The sequence below is a fragment of the Pogona vitticeps genome, chromosome 1 (assembly GCF_051106095.1).
Source record: "Pogona vitticeps strain Pit_001003342236 chromosome 1, PviZW2.1, whole genome shotgun sequence".
In the NCBI taxonomy this organism is placed as follows: Eukaryota; Metazoa; Chordata; class Lepidosauria; order Squamata; family Agamidae; genus Pogona; species Pogona vitticeps.
Window position 1 is genome coordinate 70,105,452 of NC_135783.1, and position 16,019 is coordinate 70,121,470.

General features: G+C 38.3%; 1 protein-coding gene and 1 long non-coding RNA gene across 9 annotated transcripts in view; both read right to left on the reverse strand.

Annotated features, from left to right (window-relative positions):
* Window positions 1–16,019, reverse strand: part of ZDHHC14 (zDHHC palmitoyltransferase 14) — an 88,022-nt gene that overhangs the window by 34,103 nt on the left and 37,900 nt on the right. For 7 of the 8 annotated variants that reach the window (XM_072994880.2, XM_020809685.3, XM_020809667.3 and 4 more), the window contains exons 4-8: window positions 11,983–12,120; window positions 10,507–10,555; window positions 6,633–6,735; window positions 2,910–3,019; window positions 899–1,001 (exon numbers count right to left, since the gene is read on the reverse strand). In XM_072994880.2, the coding sequence (XP_072850981.1) occupies window positions 899–1,001; window positions 2,910–3,019; window positions 6,633–6,735; window positions 10,507–10,555; window positions 11,983–12,120 (503 nt within the window). The remainder of the gene's footprint in view (window positions 1–898; window positions 1,002–2,909; window positions 3,020–6,632; window positions 6,736–10,506; window positions 10,556–11,982; window positions 12,121–16,019) is intronic. The other variant, XM_072994870.2, reaches the window with a different exon arrangement.
* LOC144585922 (uncharacterized) lies at window positions 3,834–5,847 on the reverse strand. Its single transcript, XR_013540549.1, has 2 exons — window positions 5,442–5,847; window positions 3,834–5,083 (listed from the first exon to the last, which is right to left on the reverse strand). It is a non-coding gene; the product is annotated as an uncharacterized LOC144585922 (long non-coding RNA).

Below are 16,019 nucleotides of genomic sequence, written 5' to 3' on the forward strand. Positions count from 1 at the left end.
ATTAAATGTCTCTGGTGTTTAAAGCATAATAACTGATAATGCTATCAGATATGAAAAAGGTAAATGAAGCAATCCTTCAAAAATTCTTTGATCATAAATTTTAATATGATCAAAAAGTATAGAGGATCCACAGAGCCATAAAAATTGTACTTTTGCAACACATGAGCACACACACACACACACAAACAAAATGTTTGGGATTGCTGTTTATTTCTTTCCTGAAACACTAGGACAAATTTGATACTTTCTTAGGAAATACAAGATAAAAGTAGGTTGCCCCAGTTACAATTCTCAGCAGACAAAATTCCTGTAGACAAATATCTGCTCTTTGGCACATAAAGAAAAATGTATTGCTCCCAAGAAAACTCAAAAGGAGTCACTGACAGATTATATAAGAACATTAATTAAATTAACTTTGCAAATTAAGTAAATTGCCATCTCCATGTCCAAGATTTTCTCTGTAAGTATCTATTCATCCTGACATGATGAGTGAAAGAAAATGGCACATTCTCTAAAAAATTGTTAGGTATCAGATCAGCGGCACTTGGGGAAAAGATTGTAAAAGTCAACACATATGCAGTGTGCTATTTAAGTGCATTTATGATCACTAAATAGCCTCTTAAGGCAGGTAAAGATTTTGACTGTACACGGCAATTTCTCTTGAAACTATATTTAATAAATTACTGTTTACAACTGCACTATATAGTGCTTTTTTCTTCTTACTTTCATTAGACAACCAAAATCTTGATATCTCACTGCCACTTACTATAGTGCAGTCATAGAAGACATCCCCTATCAGTAGCATCCAGTTAGCTCAATTATTTGATTAGTTCACAAGAAACCAAAGAAGGGGAAACATTCACAGGATTCTTGCTCAGCATTATGGGATGGTTCCTACCATATTACTCTGAAACTGTGTGGCCCCATACATTGTAATGCCATTTGAAGGAGCTGTCGGCTGTGGTGTATCTGGCTGTATAAATCCTCTTCTATCAATTAAGCTGAAGGATTAAAAAAAAGATGTGTTACAAACAATTCTGATGAGAAAGTACTGGAATAATATACAAGGGGGAAACTATTTCACCCTAGGAGCATCATATCAAATGACATCTAGGAAAATAGATTCACAGTGAAACAACTGTTCATATTTCTAAGTTTGGTAGAGCTACCTGAGTTTCTGTAGTAAGTGCATTCGAAAGAAAGAAATAAAAAACTGACTACAATCTATAAATTTCTCTGTTTGTAGCAAAGCAAATGATTTAAACATTTGAACAAATGACATTAAAACTCTCATCAAAAGACACCACCGGTCCATTTAGCAATTATGTATAGTATCGAGTTGTTAATTATTTGATGGCCGGGATCCAATGGTTGTAGGTTTTTTGGGGTGTTTGGCCATGTTCTGGAGGTTTTTCTTCCAAACATTTTGCCAGTCCCTGTGGCTGGCTTCTTCAGAGGACAGGAGTTAGAACTGTGTCTGGTGTAGTGTGTGGGATTGTATCCCACACACTAAACCAGACCAATCCCACACACTACACCAGAACAACCCCACACACTACACCAGAACACAGACAGAGTTTTAACTCCTGCCCTCTGAAGATGCCAGCCACAGAGACTGGCGAAATGTTAGGAAGAAAAACCTCCAGAACATGGCCAAACAGCCCGAAAAGCCCACAACAACAATTGTTAATTATTTACTTAACAGAGTTGTATTATAAAATAGAGGGACAACGTTTTATCACCAATGTATTCCGGTACAATTTAGCACAGTTTAGAAATACAGTGGTGCCTCGCTTAACGACGATAGTCCATTCCAGGAAAATCGCCGTTAAGCGAAAAAATCGTAAAGCGGAAAAAAACCCGTTGAAACGCATTGAAACCCCTTCAATGCATTCCAATGGGGTCAAAACTCACTGTCCAGCGAAGATCCTCCATAGGGCAGCTGTTTTCACTGCCTGTCTTGCGAGGAATCCATCCCAGAAAACAGTGGCGAGCCATTTTGTTTACCTGGTGGCCATTTTGAAACCACCGATCAGCTGTTTTAAAATCGTCGTTTTGCGAAGAATCAGTTCCCGAAGCAGGGAACCGATCATCGCAAAGCGAAAAAAACTCATTTAGACCATCGTTTTGCGATCACAATTGCGATCGCAAAAAGATTGTCGTAATGTGGGGCAATCGTAAAGTGAGGCACCACTGTAGTGGCTGAAATCTTGTTCCATAACTTATACCTATGTAAAGTTTATTATGGTATCAGCAGGGGTAATTTTTCATTAACAAACAGCAAGGATACTATTTCCAGTTCACAAGACAATCAACGCTGGAGAGGGTCTTTCAAGGTGTAAAACCAGCCGGGGGAAAAATATGTTTTCGGAACATATGGTGAGCCCCAAGAGGTCTGTAGAGGGCATGATTTAAAATACTGGAGGGAAAAAACTGTCAGGAAGCAGGATGCATAAGAGCCATATTGGAGGCCCCATGACCATATAGTCTGTGGGCCATGCTTTGCTCACTCCAGTATTACAACACATGTCCATTAAGGCTGCCTAAAACAACAACTTATGTAATGTTGACAGTTACATATTTGTGACCCAAAGAGCATAATAAGATGCAAAAAAGAAAGAAAGAAAAAGAAAAGAAGAAAGAAAGAAAGAAAGAAAGAAAGAAAGAAAGAAAGAAAGAAAGAAAGAAAGAAAGAAAGAAAGAAAGAAAGAAAGGAAGGAAGGAAGGAAGGAAGGAAGGAAGGAAGAAAGAAAGAAAGAAAGAAAGAAAGAAAGAAAGAAAGAAAGAAAGAAAGAAAGAAAGAAAGAAAGAAAGAAAGAAAGAAAGAAAGAAAGAAAGAAAGAAAGAAAGAAAGAAAGAGAAAAGAATACAGTATAAGTTACACAAAACAGCTACATTATACATCTTACCTGGGAGAAAGTGGCCCACAAAGTGCAGAACAACAGTTAGTGAAAATGTTTCCGTGGCTATATGGATTGAAGTTCTCTTTACCTCTTTTATTTGACCAAGATCCTTTGATCTGGTAAGAAAGTATATCTGGATATTATTTTTCACTTATTTTACTTTGCATTTTTAAAGCACTTCAACGTAAGTCCTAAAGCTCTTTATGCTGTCTAAGAACCATGGAGACAAAATTAACCAAGAAATGACAAAATCCAAGAGCAACCCATGCAGTATTTCCACTGAACCTTAACTACCCACATCAAAAATACTTTTATTTGTAGCAACTTACTGCACTACCCTGCACAACATACTGACCAAAATCCTCTTAGAAGAGTCCGTTTGTTTTTTTAATAACTTATGAGTTATGTAGTGTCCCTTAATTGGGAGAAAAGAGGCATACAAATAAAAATCCATCAATAGATCACATTAAATGTCCAGTGAAACAATGAGGGTTAAGTCAGTTAAAGGTAAAGGTTCCCCTTGACAATTTTTGTCCAGTCGTTTTGTCTGAAGACAATCTTCCATGGTCACATGGCCAGTGCGACTTAGACACGGAACACTGTTACCTTCCCACCGAGGTGGTCCCTATTGATCTACTTGCATTTGCATGCTTTCGAACCGCTAGGTTGGCGGGAGCTGGGACAAGTGACGGGAGCTCACTCTGTCGCGTGGATTCGATCTTACGACTGCTGGTCTTCTGACCCTGCAGCACAGGCTTCTGCAGTTTAGTCCACAGCACCACCACGTCCCAGTCAGTTAACGCTTCCATTAATTTCATTGATACAAATAGGTCTACTCTATTTGTGACTTACTGTGCTAAGTAAGTCACAGTTAAAGTAGGCCCATTTGACTCAATGGGGGATTTGTTTCACCAGATCTCCACTGAATCAATGGGCTTACTCTAGTGCAATTTACTACACTAAGCAGCAGGATTTTGGTCACTGGCTGAAATCCTGCTGCAATTATGCAAAATGTGTAGTTTTTAGCAACAGAACTGGTGTAAATTAAGAAAGACTGCCTTAAGTCTATCGGCATTATCTGTTGCATACTGAGTCACAAGACTTGGCATACAATAGCTACTACCTACAGAGGTTTCTTAAGTTATGGCAATTCACCACTAAACATTATGACTTTTGTGTAATGCTGGAACAAGATTTCAGCCATTGTCACAAAGAAGCTCCAAGGGCAAGGAAATATCTCTCCAAGGATACCACCCCCACCTTAGGAAAAGGAAGGAATTAGGGCTCCACATTTTATTCATTTACTCATTTTTATATTACATGTCAATGAGATTTACAAAATCATAATAAGTGAAACGTAAATACAAAACAAATAGAAGCCACTAAAGTAAAAGCCACTTTCATATTAATTTTTAAACCATCTTTCAATTTCATGTAGAATCTGAAATATAACAATTTAAATGTAAATTTAAAACAAAACTAGAATAAACAAAAAGTTACTTTAGTGTTTAGTTAATCAGAAAAAAGACCCTCATTGAAAATAACCAAAGTCTTATGGCACCCAATACATTTATTATGGCATAAGCTTATGCTGACTAACGACCACTTCATGCCACAATGGCATCTGCTGTTGTAGCAACAGACTGCTACAAATTAACATGGCTGTCCCTCTGGAAACTATCTTATTAATGCAAAGTTACCGATATCCTTTTAGACAATACCAGAAATAATGTTTCTGACCATTTTACATCTACTTATATGTAGATCCAGGGATAGGTAGTTGTCCGACTTTCTCTTTCTAAAATTGAAAAAATTCCCCAAAAGCAGCTTGCGATTCTGATTTGATATACCGTATACCATCTTTTGCCAACAAACCTCACAGCATTTTAGGTAAGATAAAAGAGCTAATCTCAATGCGAAAGAACAAAATTAACATTAAAACGACAACAGTGAAAGAACTCTGATCTCAAGATAGCCATATTTGAACAAAACAAGTTCAAAGACAGGTTCCAAAGGTAACTCTCGAAGAAGAATTTTCAGCTTTGTTTCCTTCCAATTAAATGTGACAGGCCCTTATCTAATTATACATATTAATCAGCTCATCTGTGCAGGTTTATCTGTATTGTTAACGTGGTGTGTGTATTATGACAACTGCTCAGATAATTTTAATATATGCCAGGCTTTCTCCTTTCTAGGGGACGTGGTGGCGCTGTGGGCTAAACTGCAGAAGCCTGTGCTGCAGGGTCAGAAGACCAAGCAGTCGTAAGATCGAATCCACGCAACAGAGTGAGCTCCCGCCGCTTGTCCCAGCTCCAGCCAACCTAGCGGTTCGAAAACATGCAAATGCAAGTAGATAAATAGGGACGACTTTGGTGGGAAGGTAACAGCGTTCCGTGTCTAAGTCGCACTGGCCACGTGACCACGGAAGATTGTCTTCGGACAAACGCTGGCTCTATGGCTTGGAAATGGGGATGAGCACCGCCCCCTAGAGTCGAACACGACTGGACAAAAATTGTCAAGGGGAACCTTTACCTTTACCTTTCTCCTTTCTGGCCTTCAGGAGATGGGTAAAAATATATTGTCCCCCTGTGACATCTTTGTGGATCCATGAAGTGGATATGGATCTTGACTAACCATTGCCTCTGGGTGTATTTTATAATTGGGTTATTACTGCTTTGGTCTAGAGCTCATTATTTATCTCTTTGTGGGCTGGGCTGGGCAGCTGTGTTTTTAATTGCTGTTCACCACCCTTAATAGAGGTTAGGCACTAGTTGGGTGAGATACAAACACAATTAATAAAATAATAAATAAATTTTCTGTTTTTAAATTTAGCACTCCAATTGCTCCAACACTCCTCTCCTGGCTTTCAGTCCTGGACTAAGAGGTCATATTCTTCCACTATACTAGGCTTAAACAAAACATTTTTGTACCTTTCATCTGTTTATTTGCTTATCTACCCTTCAATATACCTGCCACCAACTCTGAATAGCTATTAAAACCAACCATTAAAGAACTGCGCCTGTCACTGTGCAAGGACTGTTAATCATCCTTAGCAACCACTACACTACACATTCCCCTCCTCTCCATGTTTGCATAAATATCTGTCTATTGAGTCTATGTTCCACACATCTGAAAAAGTGTGCTACATTCCGCCAAAGTTTATGACACATAAAATGTATTAGCTCAGTATCTTATTGAACCTCCAGAGAAAGCTCTGTGGAGCTTTCTGCAATGGAGAATTGATTCATGCAAGCATTGTTACTGCACAAGTAAAGGGAAAAGTTATTTTTTTCAAGGAGACCACTGCTTGGATAACAGCAACCCTTGTGCAAGTACTGCCATTCCCAGTTGTTACACTGCTAGAACCTTCCACACAGTGGAACCCAGGGGGATACAGACTAAGATGCCATAAGATTATTTGTTGCTTTTGATGCCAGACAACAGATTAACAGATTGGCATTGCTTGCTACCCATTGGAAATGTTTTGACCTGGCCAGTCAATTTACTCTCTAGGCAGTCATCCTGCTTTATTTTTTGCTTTTTCTTCTGCCTTAGAAGGCTAAATGGTTAGGGACTACTTCCCAATGGTTTTATTTCCCAATTTTCTTATCTCCCAGGCACCAAAATATGTTTTTTTTAAAGGTATAGATAAATGGAGACAATGAAAATTGAATAGACTACATTAACAAATGAAGAAAAATTATAATACGAAGTTTAAAAACAACTTACATCCTCATTTGTTGTTTGGTTGGAACTTATCAAATAAGTATGAAAACCTGAGAGCCCCACAATGGACCAAACGGAGAAGAAACAGACCACAGCTTCTAGCACAGTGACTAACGTCAAGGTCATAACTGACATGTCAGTAAATATAATGACTACTCAACAGAAGTTTCAGCTTACAAGAACAGTACCCAGCATTATGAGATGCTGGGAACAACGAACATAGGATAGACTTCACCATGCATATAGGATACTTTTTTGAACCAATGCTTTTTTCAATGCAATGCACATACACAACATAACTATCATTAAGTCTATTAAGCCTTTATATATGAAAGAGAAACAGATGCTATGTGGGAGTAAGGCCTAGCATATTTCTAACTTAGAATTCTCTAGATGTTTGTGAGTTCTGAATCCCAGCCAGATAAAGGTGGCAACTGAAACAAATGAATGAGAAGCGGAGAGTAAGATCTTACACAGCCTGTGACGCCAACCTCTGCAAAACTAGCAGATTTTCTCTTCAGCAAATCGTGCCTTCTGCAGTGTAAATGGTAGCAGGCTGAGTTGTTTATATTCCTCTTGACCAGAGAATGTTCTGCTTCTGGTATTAAATTCTATATAGTCTCCTTTACCAGGAAAACATGAGTGGTGTGAGATATAGAACATTCACATTTTCCGTATTGCTTCTGTTTTCCAATGAATGCATCCTTGGGCCAGACTGTAGGTTTCTAGGTATCCAGATGAACTTTTTTTTCCATTGGAAGCATGAGTAAAGCAACAGCAAACAGTATAGGGGCCTGGGGTTCTTCCAACCATTTAAATATTTCATAGCTGTATGGTTATGACATATTTAAAGACCTGTTGCTCTCAGGCCTGCTCTGATAAAGTCAGTATACTATGGCTTCTGGAAAGTATGTACCAGTATAACAAAATCACAAATAGAAGAAAAAATGCCTAATACAAAATTGCCCTGAATATCTCAGTTGTTTAATACTTTGATGACATACATACTCTACCACCCCACAATATCACTTATGCCTTCCCCAGTACAGTAGAGCTTTTGATACTGAACATATGCCAACACTCTAAATAGACTCTGATGCTGCACACTTGAAAGGTGCTCTCTCCTGTAACTACTACTACTATAAAACAAACCAGTGAGTAAGGGCACAGAAGCCTTCTCTTTTTCAGTCATTGTTTAGCAGCAAATGGTCACTTATGATCAGCAGCTCAAACTCACAAACCACCACTGGCATTCACATACTGTAAAAGAATGCTGGATGCAATCGTGTCAAAAGGACTTGACTCATGAAGATACCTGACAATTTATTCAGCCAGGCAGTATTCTGCACATAAACAGCTTATCCTAGACTCAGATGTATTATTTGGAGATGTCAATGTGAATAAGGGCTAATGGATGGGTCAGCACACAGTAAGAAGCTTGAAACTATACAAAATAAAGCTGCAATCCAATGAGCTCAGCTTGAAACATTTGTTAATGAATGGTGCGTAGGGATGAATGGAACTAACAGCATCTGAAGTATAATTACTCTCCACTTTTATTTTCTATTAAACTGCAAGTATTGTAAATGAGCAAAAGAAGAGAGGAAATATGTTAAATAAATCACATGCTAGGTAGTTTTCCTAACACCATTATGCAGAAGGAAATATACTCATCCAAAAGAAGAAAAGCAAGAGAATTCAAAAGAAACCTGAGGCCAGGAAATTGCAGCAGGCTGCAACGTAAACAAAATCATGCCTCTGAAGATTAGATGTTGGCACTATCCGGAGCCTAAAGCCTTTTACATAAACTTCCTTTGCTAAGAAGCGTTCAAGTCCAATAAAGTTCTAAGATTTTGAGTACTTCTAATACAGTGGTGCCTCGCACAACGAGTGCCTCACACAACGATGAATTCACACAACGATGCCTTTTTCTGTTAAATCTGCTGCCTCACACAGCGATGTTTCCTATGGGGGATTTTCACACAACGATCTCCCTTTTCGCTCCTGTAAAAGTGTCTTACAATGTTTGGACGCTGTTTTAAATGATTGCAATGGTTAGTCCACCTCCTGAAACCTATGCAAACTGATTTTGGTGTTGTTCTGACACTTCGTTAATATATGATGATTTTTTGAATTTTCTCCATTGGAAACCATTGGATGGTCTGTCTAATGGTTTCCAATGGAAAAAACAAAAAATCATCATAAATTAACGAAGTGTCAGAACAACACCAAAATCAGTTTGCATAGGTTTCAGGAGGTGGACTAACCATTGCAATCATTTAAAACAGCTTCCAAACATTGTAAGACACTTTTACAGGAGCGAAAAAGGACTTCGCAAAGGCATTGAAATGTATTGAGTCGGCTTCAATACATTCCAATATAGGAAACATTGTTTCACTCAACGATGTTTCCTATGGGGATCTTCACTGAACTATGGCAATCCGTTCCAATTGGAATGGATTAACTTGTTTTCAATGCATTCCTATGGGAAATGGTGTTTCACAGAACGATGTTTCATACAACGTTGATTTTTTTGGAACCAATTAACATCGTTGTGTGAGGCACCACTGTACTTCATTTCTTTATAAACACAAAGTAGCACTCTTCCCTCCTTTATAGATCAGAAACATTTTGCTGCAATAAACTAAATGAAAAGTGCATTTAAACCTTTTGAAACCAATTCAAATGCACTTAATAAAATTTAAAGATAACAGCTCTCAAGTGATTAATATTAATGAACTAAGAATATGCTTTAGTGTGTATAAGGAGTTTTAAGCATGCGAAAACATGTAGATGGATGCTACAAACCACAAGCACCTTCTACTCACACAATAAGGCAAGATTCTGCCTCCTCTTTCTTACTTCATTCTTCTAAAACAGCTGCAAAGATCAGTGGAGTTTCCAGAACTATTTTAGATGCTGCATGAAGAGTTGCGGCTGGGGATTGGTACATTTGGTGGAAATCAGGAATCATGACTTACACTACAGGAAATGGTTTTCTGCTCATCTAAAACACTGGTAATTCAAGCTAATCCTTTTAAAATCCAATTATATGAAAGACGTTCGGAATAAAAAATATTGTCTATGACAAAATAGTTCCCATATAGCCACTTATGAGATAACAACTGAAGAGAACATTTATGTTCTGTTTATTAGAATAGACTTTCCTAATACTACTGATGCTATTACTGTATATTAAATGTATGATTATTAAAAATAATAGAATTCAATCTATTACATTTATGGAATTTCTTTTATCACAGATTTTATTTAATTTTTTAAGCAACTGCCCACTCCTTAAATGCAAATAAAGAATAAATACGGTAGCTAATTTTACCCAAAGAATAATCCACAAATGTGGAATCAACTACCCTTTGATTTTAGAACAACTGAAAGGCTTTTTCATTTTCATAGAACTGAAAAGCTTAATGCATAATTAGAAGTGACTATAGTTCTTTAATAGGAAGCTAATGTGTTATTTATAAACACTGTATGTTGAACACAAATCTTTTGAACAGAGAGGTGGTTCTCCACCATTTATGCCCAGTGAATACACAAGGGAACATGGTAAATATTATGCATGCAAATAATTTATCTACCACCTTTACAATAACCACTTCAATCAGTAGCACTAAAATGATTGTGTCGAACTGAAGCCTTGCCATTTCCAAATACACTCATTACTAAAGAAAAATGTCAGTTTTCTCTAACACTCACATCACTTCACTGGCGGTTTTAAATAGGGTTTAAATAGATACTTGGCTACATGTAGAATCCACCATTGCCAATAGAATATAAGCCCAAATATATTGAGATATTAGTTGCTTTGAAATGAATACACCAGTAAGTACAGAAATATATTTAAGTGAAAGGATATCTTGCAGGACTGTCCTTGAGGGCATTTAAGAACCCTGTTTGCTGAGATCCTGAAAAAGAACCAAAGTAGAAATTAAAGGGGAATGTATGCTGAATACATAGAAAACAAAAACAAATAAAATATACCATTATAATTGCAGCACTAAATTACAGTAGTTACATGTGGCCTTGAAATGTTGCTCAAATTAGAAAGAAAGAAAATAAAGAAAATAAATGAGACTTAGCAGTCTGCGTCAGACATTTTCTTAGTACTACCACACTAGTGTCTACAGGAATTTATTTTCTATAAATAAGATTTTTGATTATACTTGCTATTTTGTATGGGAACAAAATACAACACGCTGTTTTTCTGCATAAAATTTTCTCATGGATTTTCTTTCACAAAAATATGTTTCTGTTGGATCAGGATATCTAAATGACCACAGTATGACCCAAATTCCAAGCTGCTTACAGATTCCTCTGGATATAGTTAGGAAACAGTGTTGTGAGAAGCCAGCCATGAATTCCTTCTTTACTGTATTAACAGATCCAAGCTCAGTCTGTAAGGAACTGAAACTTTTCACAACCTGTTCATTTGGGAGACTCTACAAGGCAACATTTTGGGAAATGCCAAAGGCTGCAAGGAAGATTCATCCATATAATAACTCCATGCAAGTAAACTAGAAGCCTTCAGCTTCTATATGATATAGTTTACACATACAGATGATTTCATTTGATGGTGCAAGCACAGCAGTTCTGAAAAGCTATTGCAAGGCTTATCAGACCACTAGAACAATGTGAGATGTAGTACAGGGTGCTTGGAGAAAATTAGTGAAAACTTTCACCCTTTCTGCAGTGGAAGTCTCAGCTGAATTTCAGTCCCTTTCACAAAAAGAAAGTCTTTCAGTTCACGAGGCAACAGTGGACCCAACTTAATGCATATATATCTATCATATCTAAAATACACTAGAGCTGGTGGGGATCAGTTTTCTTCAAATGAGCACAAAGTATTCTTTGATAATTAAGGCCAGCAACTAGTGGATAGCAGATGATGATGATTGTGATTATGATGTCCACTATGATAAACCACATGATAATGATTTGGAAAGCATAGGAGAAAACTGTTTCATGAGAAAAGAAATTTAAAAAACTACTGGCCCATTTACATGAACTAAGACCGCTCTGTGAACTCTGGCTACTAATCTGTGGATTAGTAGGAAATAAGTAGTATAAATAAAAAGAAAACAAATAATTTGACAGAAACAAAGTAAAACCAAATAAATAAAAATGCATTTTAATTTAGGTTTGCTAAAATTATGAATTAATAAGAAAACTTTATAGACAAAAGTTTTGTTGATAATCTGAACTAGATACACCATTTGGGGAATCAAAGACAAGGAAAAAGTAAAGATATCCTGAAGACTTGAACAATTAAAATTAAAAACAGAGTATCAAACAAATGGTTTTGTATATAATTTGATTTTACTAGTATACTTACGATGGATGACGTGTGTGATAACGAATGCAAATATAAAGACTGTCAGAAAGGACAGAGATAAAATAAACATATAAAAAAATCTGTAGTTTCTTTTCCCCACACAGTTGCCTACCCAGGGACAATGATGATCAAATCGTTCTGAAAGAGAAGGTAAAAAATAAAAATAAAAATGGACATAGTTAAGGAAAAAACAGTTTGCCTGACAGAATTGCTCTATCACACCAAAGTATTTACTATTATGGTTTCTCATAATACATAACTTTATATTATCATGGCTCAGATCTATCTCATGTGTTTAATTTCATAAACTGGTATTCTATAATGCTTCACTTTTTTCTATCCTGTGCAAATCTTTTTGAATCCACTTTGCTCTCTCTTCTCTGTTTTATATAATTTTTTCTAGGATTCTTTCTTAATTATCTTCCTGCTATATTCACATTAATTGTTTTATTTTACTCTAATTTAGACTGGATTGGCAACCTCATGACCAGATTTTTGCCTCCAGAACCACAAGGGCACATCAGCCTTGGAAATGCCAAAAAAAGGGGAACAAATGCATATAAATAGGCAAATCTTGAAAGTAGTTGGATTCCTGCTTCCAGTTTCAAGAAGTGGGAGAACTCTTTTTAAAACGTAGCATCCCTTGGGCTGCACTTTGCCCAACCCACCTTGCAGGATGCACACTGGAGTCCCAGCATTACTTAGAATAGATTGTCTCCCCAATATGAGAAAAGGTGTTTCCATATGTAGTTTTTACCAGCATGTCCACTCACAATAATAATGTTTAATCTGCTACGAAAGCGGAGCAATTTTTAGTCTAGCAGAAGTTTTCAAGTTAATTAATAAAACACACTAGACTGAAATAGGCAATATTTAGAAGTCCACTTCTGTAACTACCAATCTCCCCCAACCCCCACATCTTGATTTTTCTTTTAAACATTGGTTGTTTTTAAACTGAAAAAGTAGGGATGGGATTTCCACCTTTTTAGGAGCCCCACTTCCAGAATTCTCTTAGAACCCCCAGGAAGAATTCTGGAAGTGGGAGCCTAAAAACAAGTTGTGGGTTTGCTGTTTAAAGCAGAAGTTCCATGGGAAGAGCATGAAGGTAGGAAGGACTGCTGGGGGAAGAATTCTGGGAGGCTACATTTAGGCCCTTGTAGAGAGGGCTATGGCTTGCAAACCTCATCTTCACCACCCTAATTCCTGCTTTTTACATATTAAAACAATGCACAATTTTAGAATTTTAAAAACATGCCTAGATGGAACTTAATATAGATTGTATGAGGTAGAGCTCCCCACAGAAAATTGTTATAATTTCTTACTGGCTATTCTGGAGGGTGATAATTTTCCTGTTCTGAATAATTCACACAGTAAAGTGGCATCTCTACACAATCAGTATCTCTACTAATTTTCTTCCTAATAATCATTGTCTATGAGTGCACCTATGCAATGTATAGTCCTTGTAGGTTTTAATGTTGATTTTTGTTTGTTGATAGTTAGACTGAGATCGCGCAGAAGGGCGAGAGTGAAATGGGTGTCTCATCGAGCTTTGCGATGGAGGGTGCTACAAGGAGTCATTGATACATGGAAATATGAGAATGTTTTGAAGTCTGAGGTAGGTGGCTACCAGCTCCATGCACTTGGTGAACACTCTCGGAGCTGTTGCAAGGCCGAATGGGAGTCTTTTGAATTGGTATGTTTTTGATCCAAGTGGGAAACAAAGGTATTTTTTGTGTGAGGAATGTATTGCAATATGAAAGTAAGTATCTCTTAGGTCTATGATGGTGAACCAGTTGTTTTTTCGAAGTAAGAGAAGTACTGATTCTAGAGTAACCATGCAAAATTTTGTGATGACAATGTAGTTTTTTAATAATCTTAAATCTAGAATAGGGTGAAGGCACCCATCTTTCTTGGGGATGGTGAAATAACAAGAGAAAAACCCGGTGTTGTTTTGATAGACGGGTTATATCGCATCTTTGACAAGTAAATTCATTATTTCTTCTTGCAGGGGTTGTGACGGAGGAGTAGCGACGTGTGTTGTTGGAGGAAGTTTGAAGACATGGATGCTGTAGCCCTTTTTAATGATGGAGAATATCCAGGAATCTGTGGTGATGGATTCCCATGCAGGTGTTTCCAGACGGCAGGTTTGGTGGGGTGGATGGCAATCTCGGTCAGAGGAACGTCAAACATGGTGTTTGGGTTTCCAGTCATTCTGCCTAGAGTGGCAGGCTGTTGCCGGATTTTGGCTCTTTGGTTTTTGAAGTATGGATTGTAAGAGGTTAGTCGTGGAGAGTCTTGTTGGAATCTCTGGTACGTTTTATAGGTTGTTTCCATTTATTTTGCTGAGGATGTTGCTGGTAGGAAGGGTAAACTCCCCAACGTCTGGCTGCTGAACGTTTCTTTTGTACATTCTCTAGTATATTGTCAGTTTCAGCATGGAAAAGACCTGCTCCATCGAAGGGGAGGTCTTCGATGTATGCCCGAGCATCTTCAACTAAGCCAGCCGTTCTGAGCCAGGAAAAGCAGCATAGGGCTACTGAAGTGGCTACGGACTTGGCTGTAGCATCTACAGTGTGGTGTAGCATCTGTTGTTTAATAACGTAGAGACCTTCTTGTTGGAAGGTTTGAGCCAGTAACTTTTTATCCTCTGGCAGGAATTCAATAAAGGTGGACATGTTTTCCAAGAGAAAGTGTTGGTAAGCTCCCATGGCTCCTTGATAATTGGCAACTTGCATGGTGAAGGCTGCAGAAGAGTAAGGCCATCTACCCATGGAGTCTATTTGTCGGCTGTCTTTATTTGGTGGTATGAGAGACTGTCGGTGTCGAGATCTCGATTGAGAGGCTTTGACAAATGTAGAACTTGGAGCTGGTTGTTTTTGGAGGAAAATAGCTCCTGGGTCATGGATTCTACAGAGGTTATCAATCCCCTTAGACATGGTATGGGAGAAAGCTGGTTTTGTCCAGGATCTCTGCGCAGTACTAAGATGGTAACATCGATATGTGTACCGTAGTGGTTGCATTTTTAGAGATTGGATCATATAGATGATAGGCTGGTTCTGTCGATCGTTCAGTGGATTTGTAGATCAAGGGATTTAACCATGCGAATCATAAGTTGGGCATAGGTCTGGAGATCCTCTGCCAGTGACGGCGGGTCGGTATCTACAATGTCTGACTCTGGAGAGGGAAGTAACACTGATGGAATCTGTGGCTGAGATCCATTATCCAGAGTCATCAAGGTCGCGTCTGGAGTTGACAGACTGTCGAGTGACTTCGGTGTCGAGAAGCTGAGTCTCATAGTATTGTCGGTTATGAGTCGGAAAAGATGGAGACGGCATGTCCATGGACATCTATCAATGTTGAGGATCGTTGACATCGAAAGATGGTGGTTGGGTATTGATGGACTTTGATTGGTAGGTGTCGAGCTCGGTATCATAATGGTGCCGGGGTTGATGACTTTAATTTACCGGAGGATGGGAACTGTGTTGATGTAACGGAATGGAGCGAGTGTCCATGGACCAGGATGAATATCGAGGATCATCAATATCAGAGCCTGTGTCTCTGTGATGTCGAAATGGAGGTTGCTGATGCGATGGCATAGCAGTAGAATAAATTGACACTGGTGATGATGAGCGTGAAGAGTGATTTCCGTCATCTATTGTAGTAGGAAAGTATTGGGAGTCTGGGGCTGCAAAAGCCTCACGTGTGGATGAAATCTGCTTGACCGTCCAAGGTTTTTTCGATATCAAATGGGGAGCAGGTTGAGGTATAGTCACTTCTTGATGTGGCTGCTTCGACACCTATGGTTGTCAAGAGGTAGGCCAACTATTAGATGGTATTATCCAACCGGGTAAAACACCTGGTTGACTAGGTAGTGCACTTTGACGAGCAGAGCACTGGCTGGTGCAAATGGCAACCCGATGCGTGTGCTAGCATGGGTTTCAACCACACGCTATGAAACTAGCTGTTGAAATTATTGATGTTGACGGTCCTGGTTAGGGATTGGTGGGCAATCCGAGGGCATTGCCTATGGAATGGTG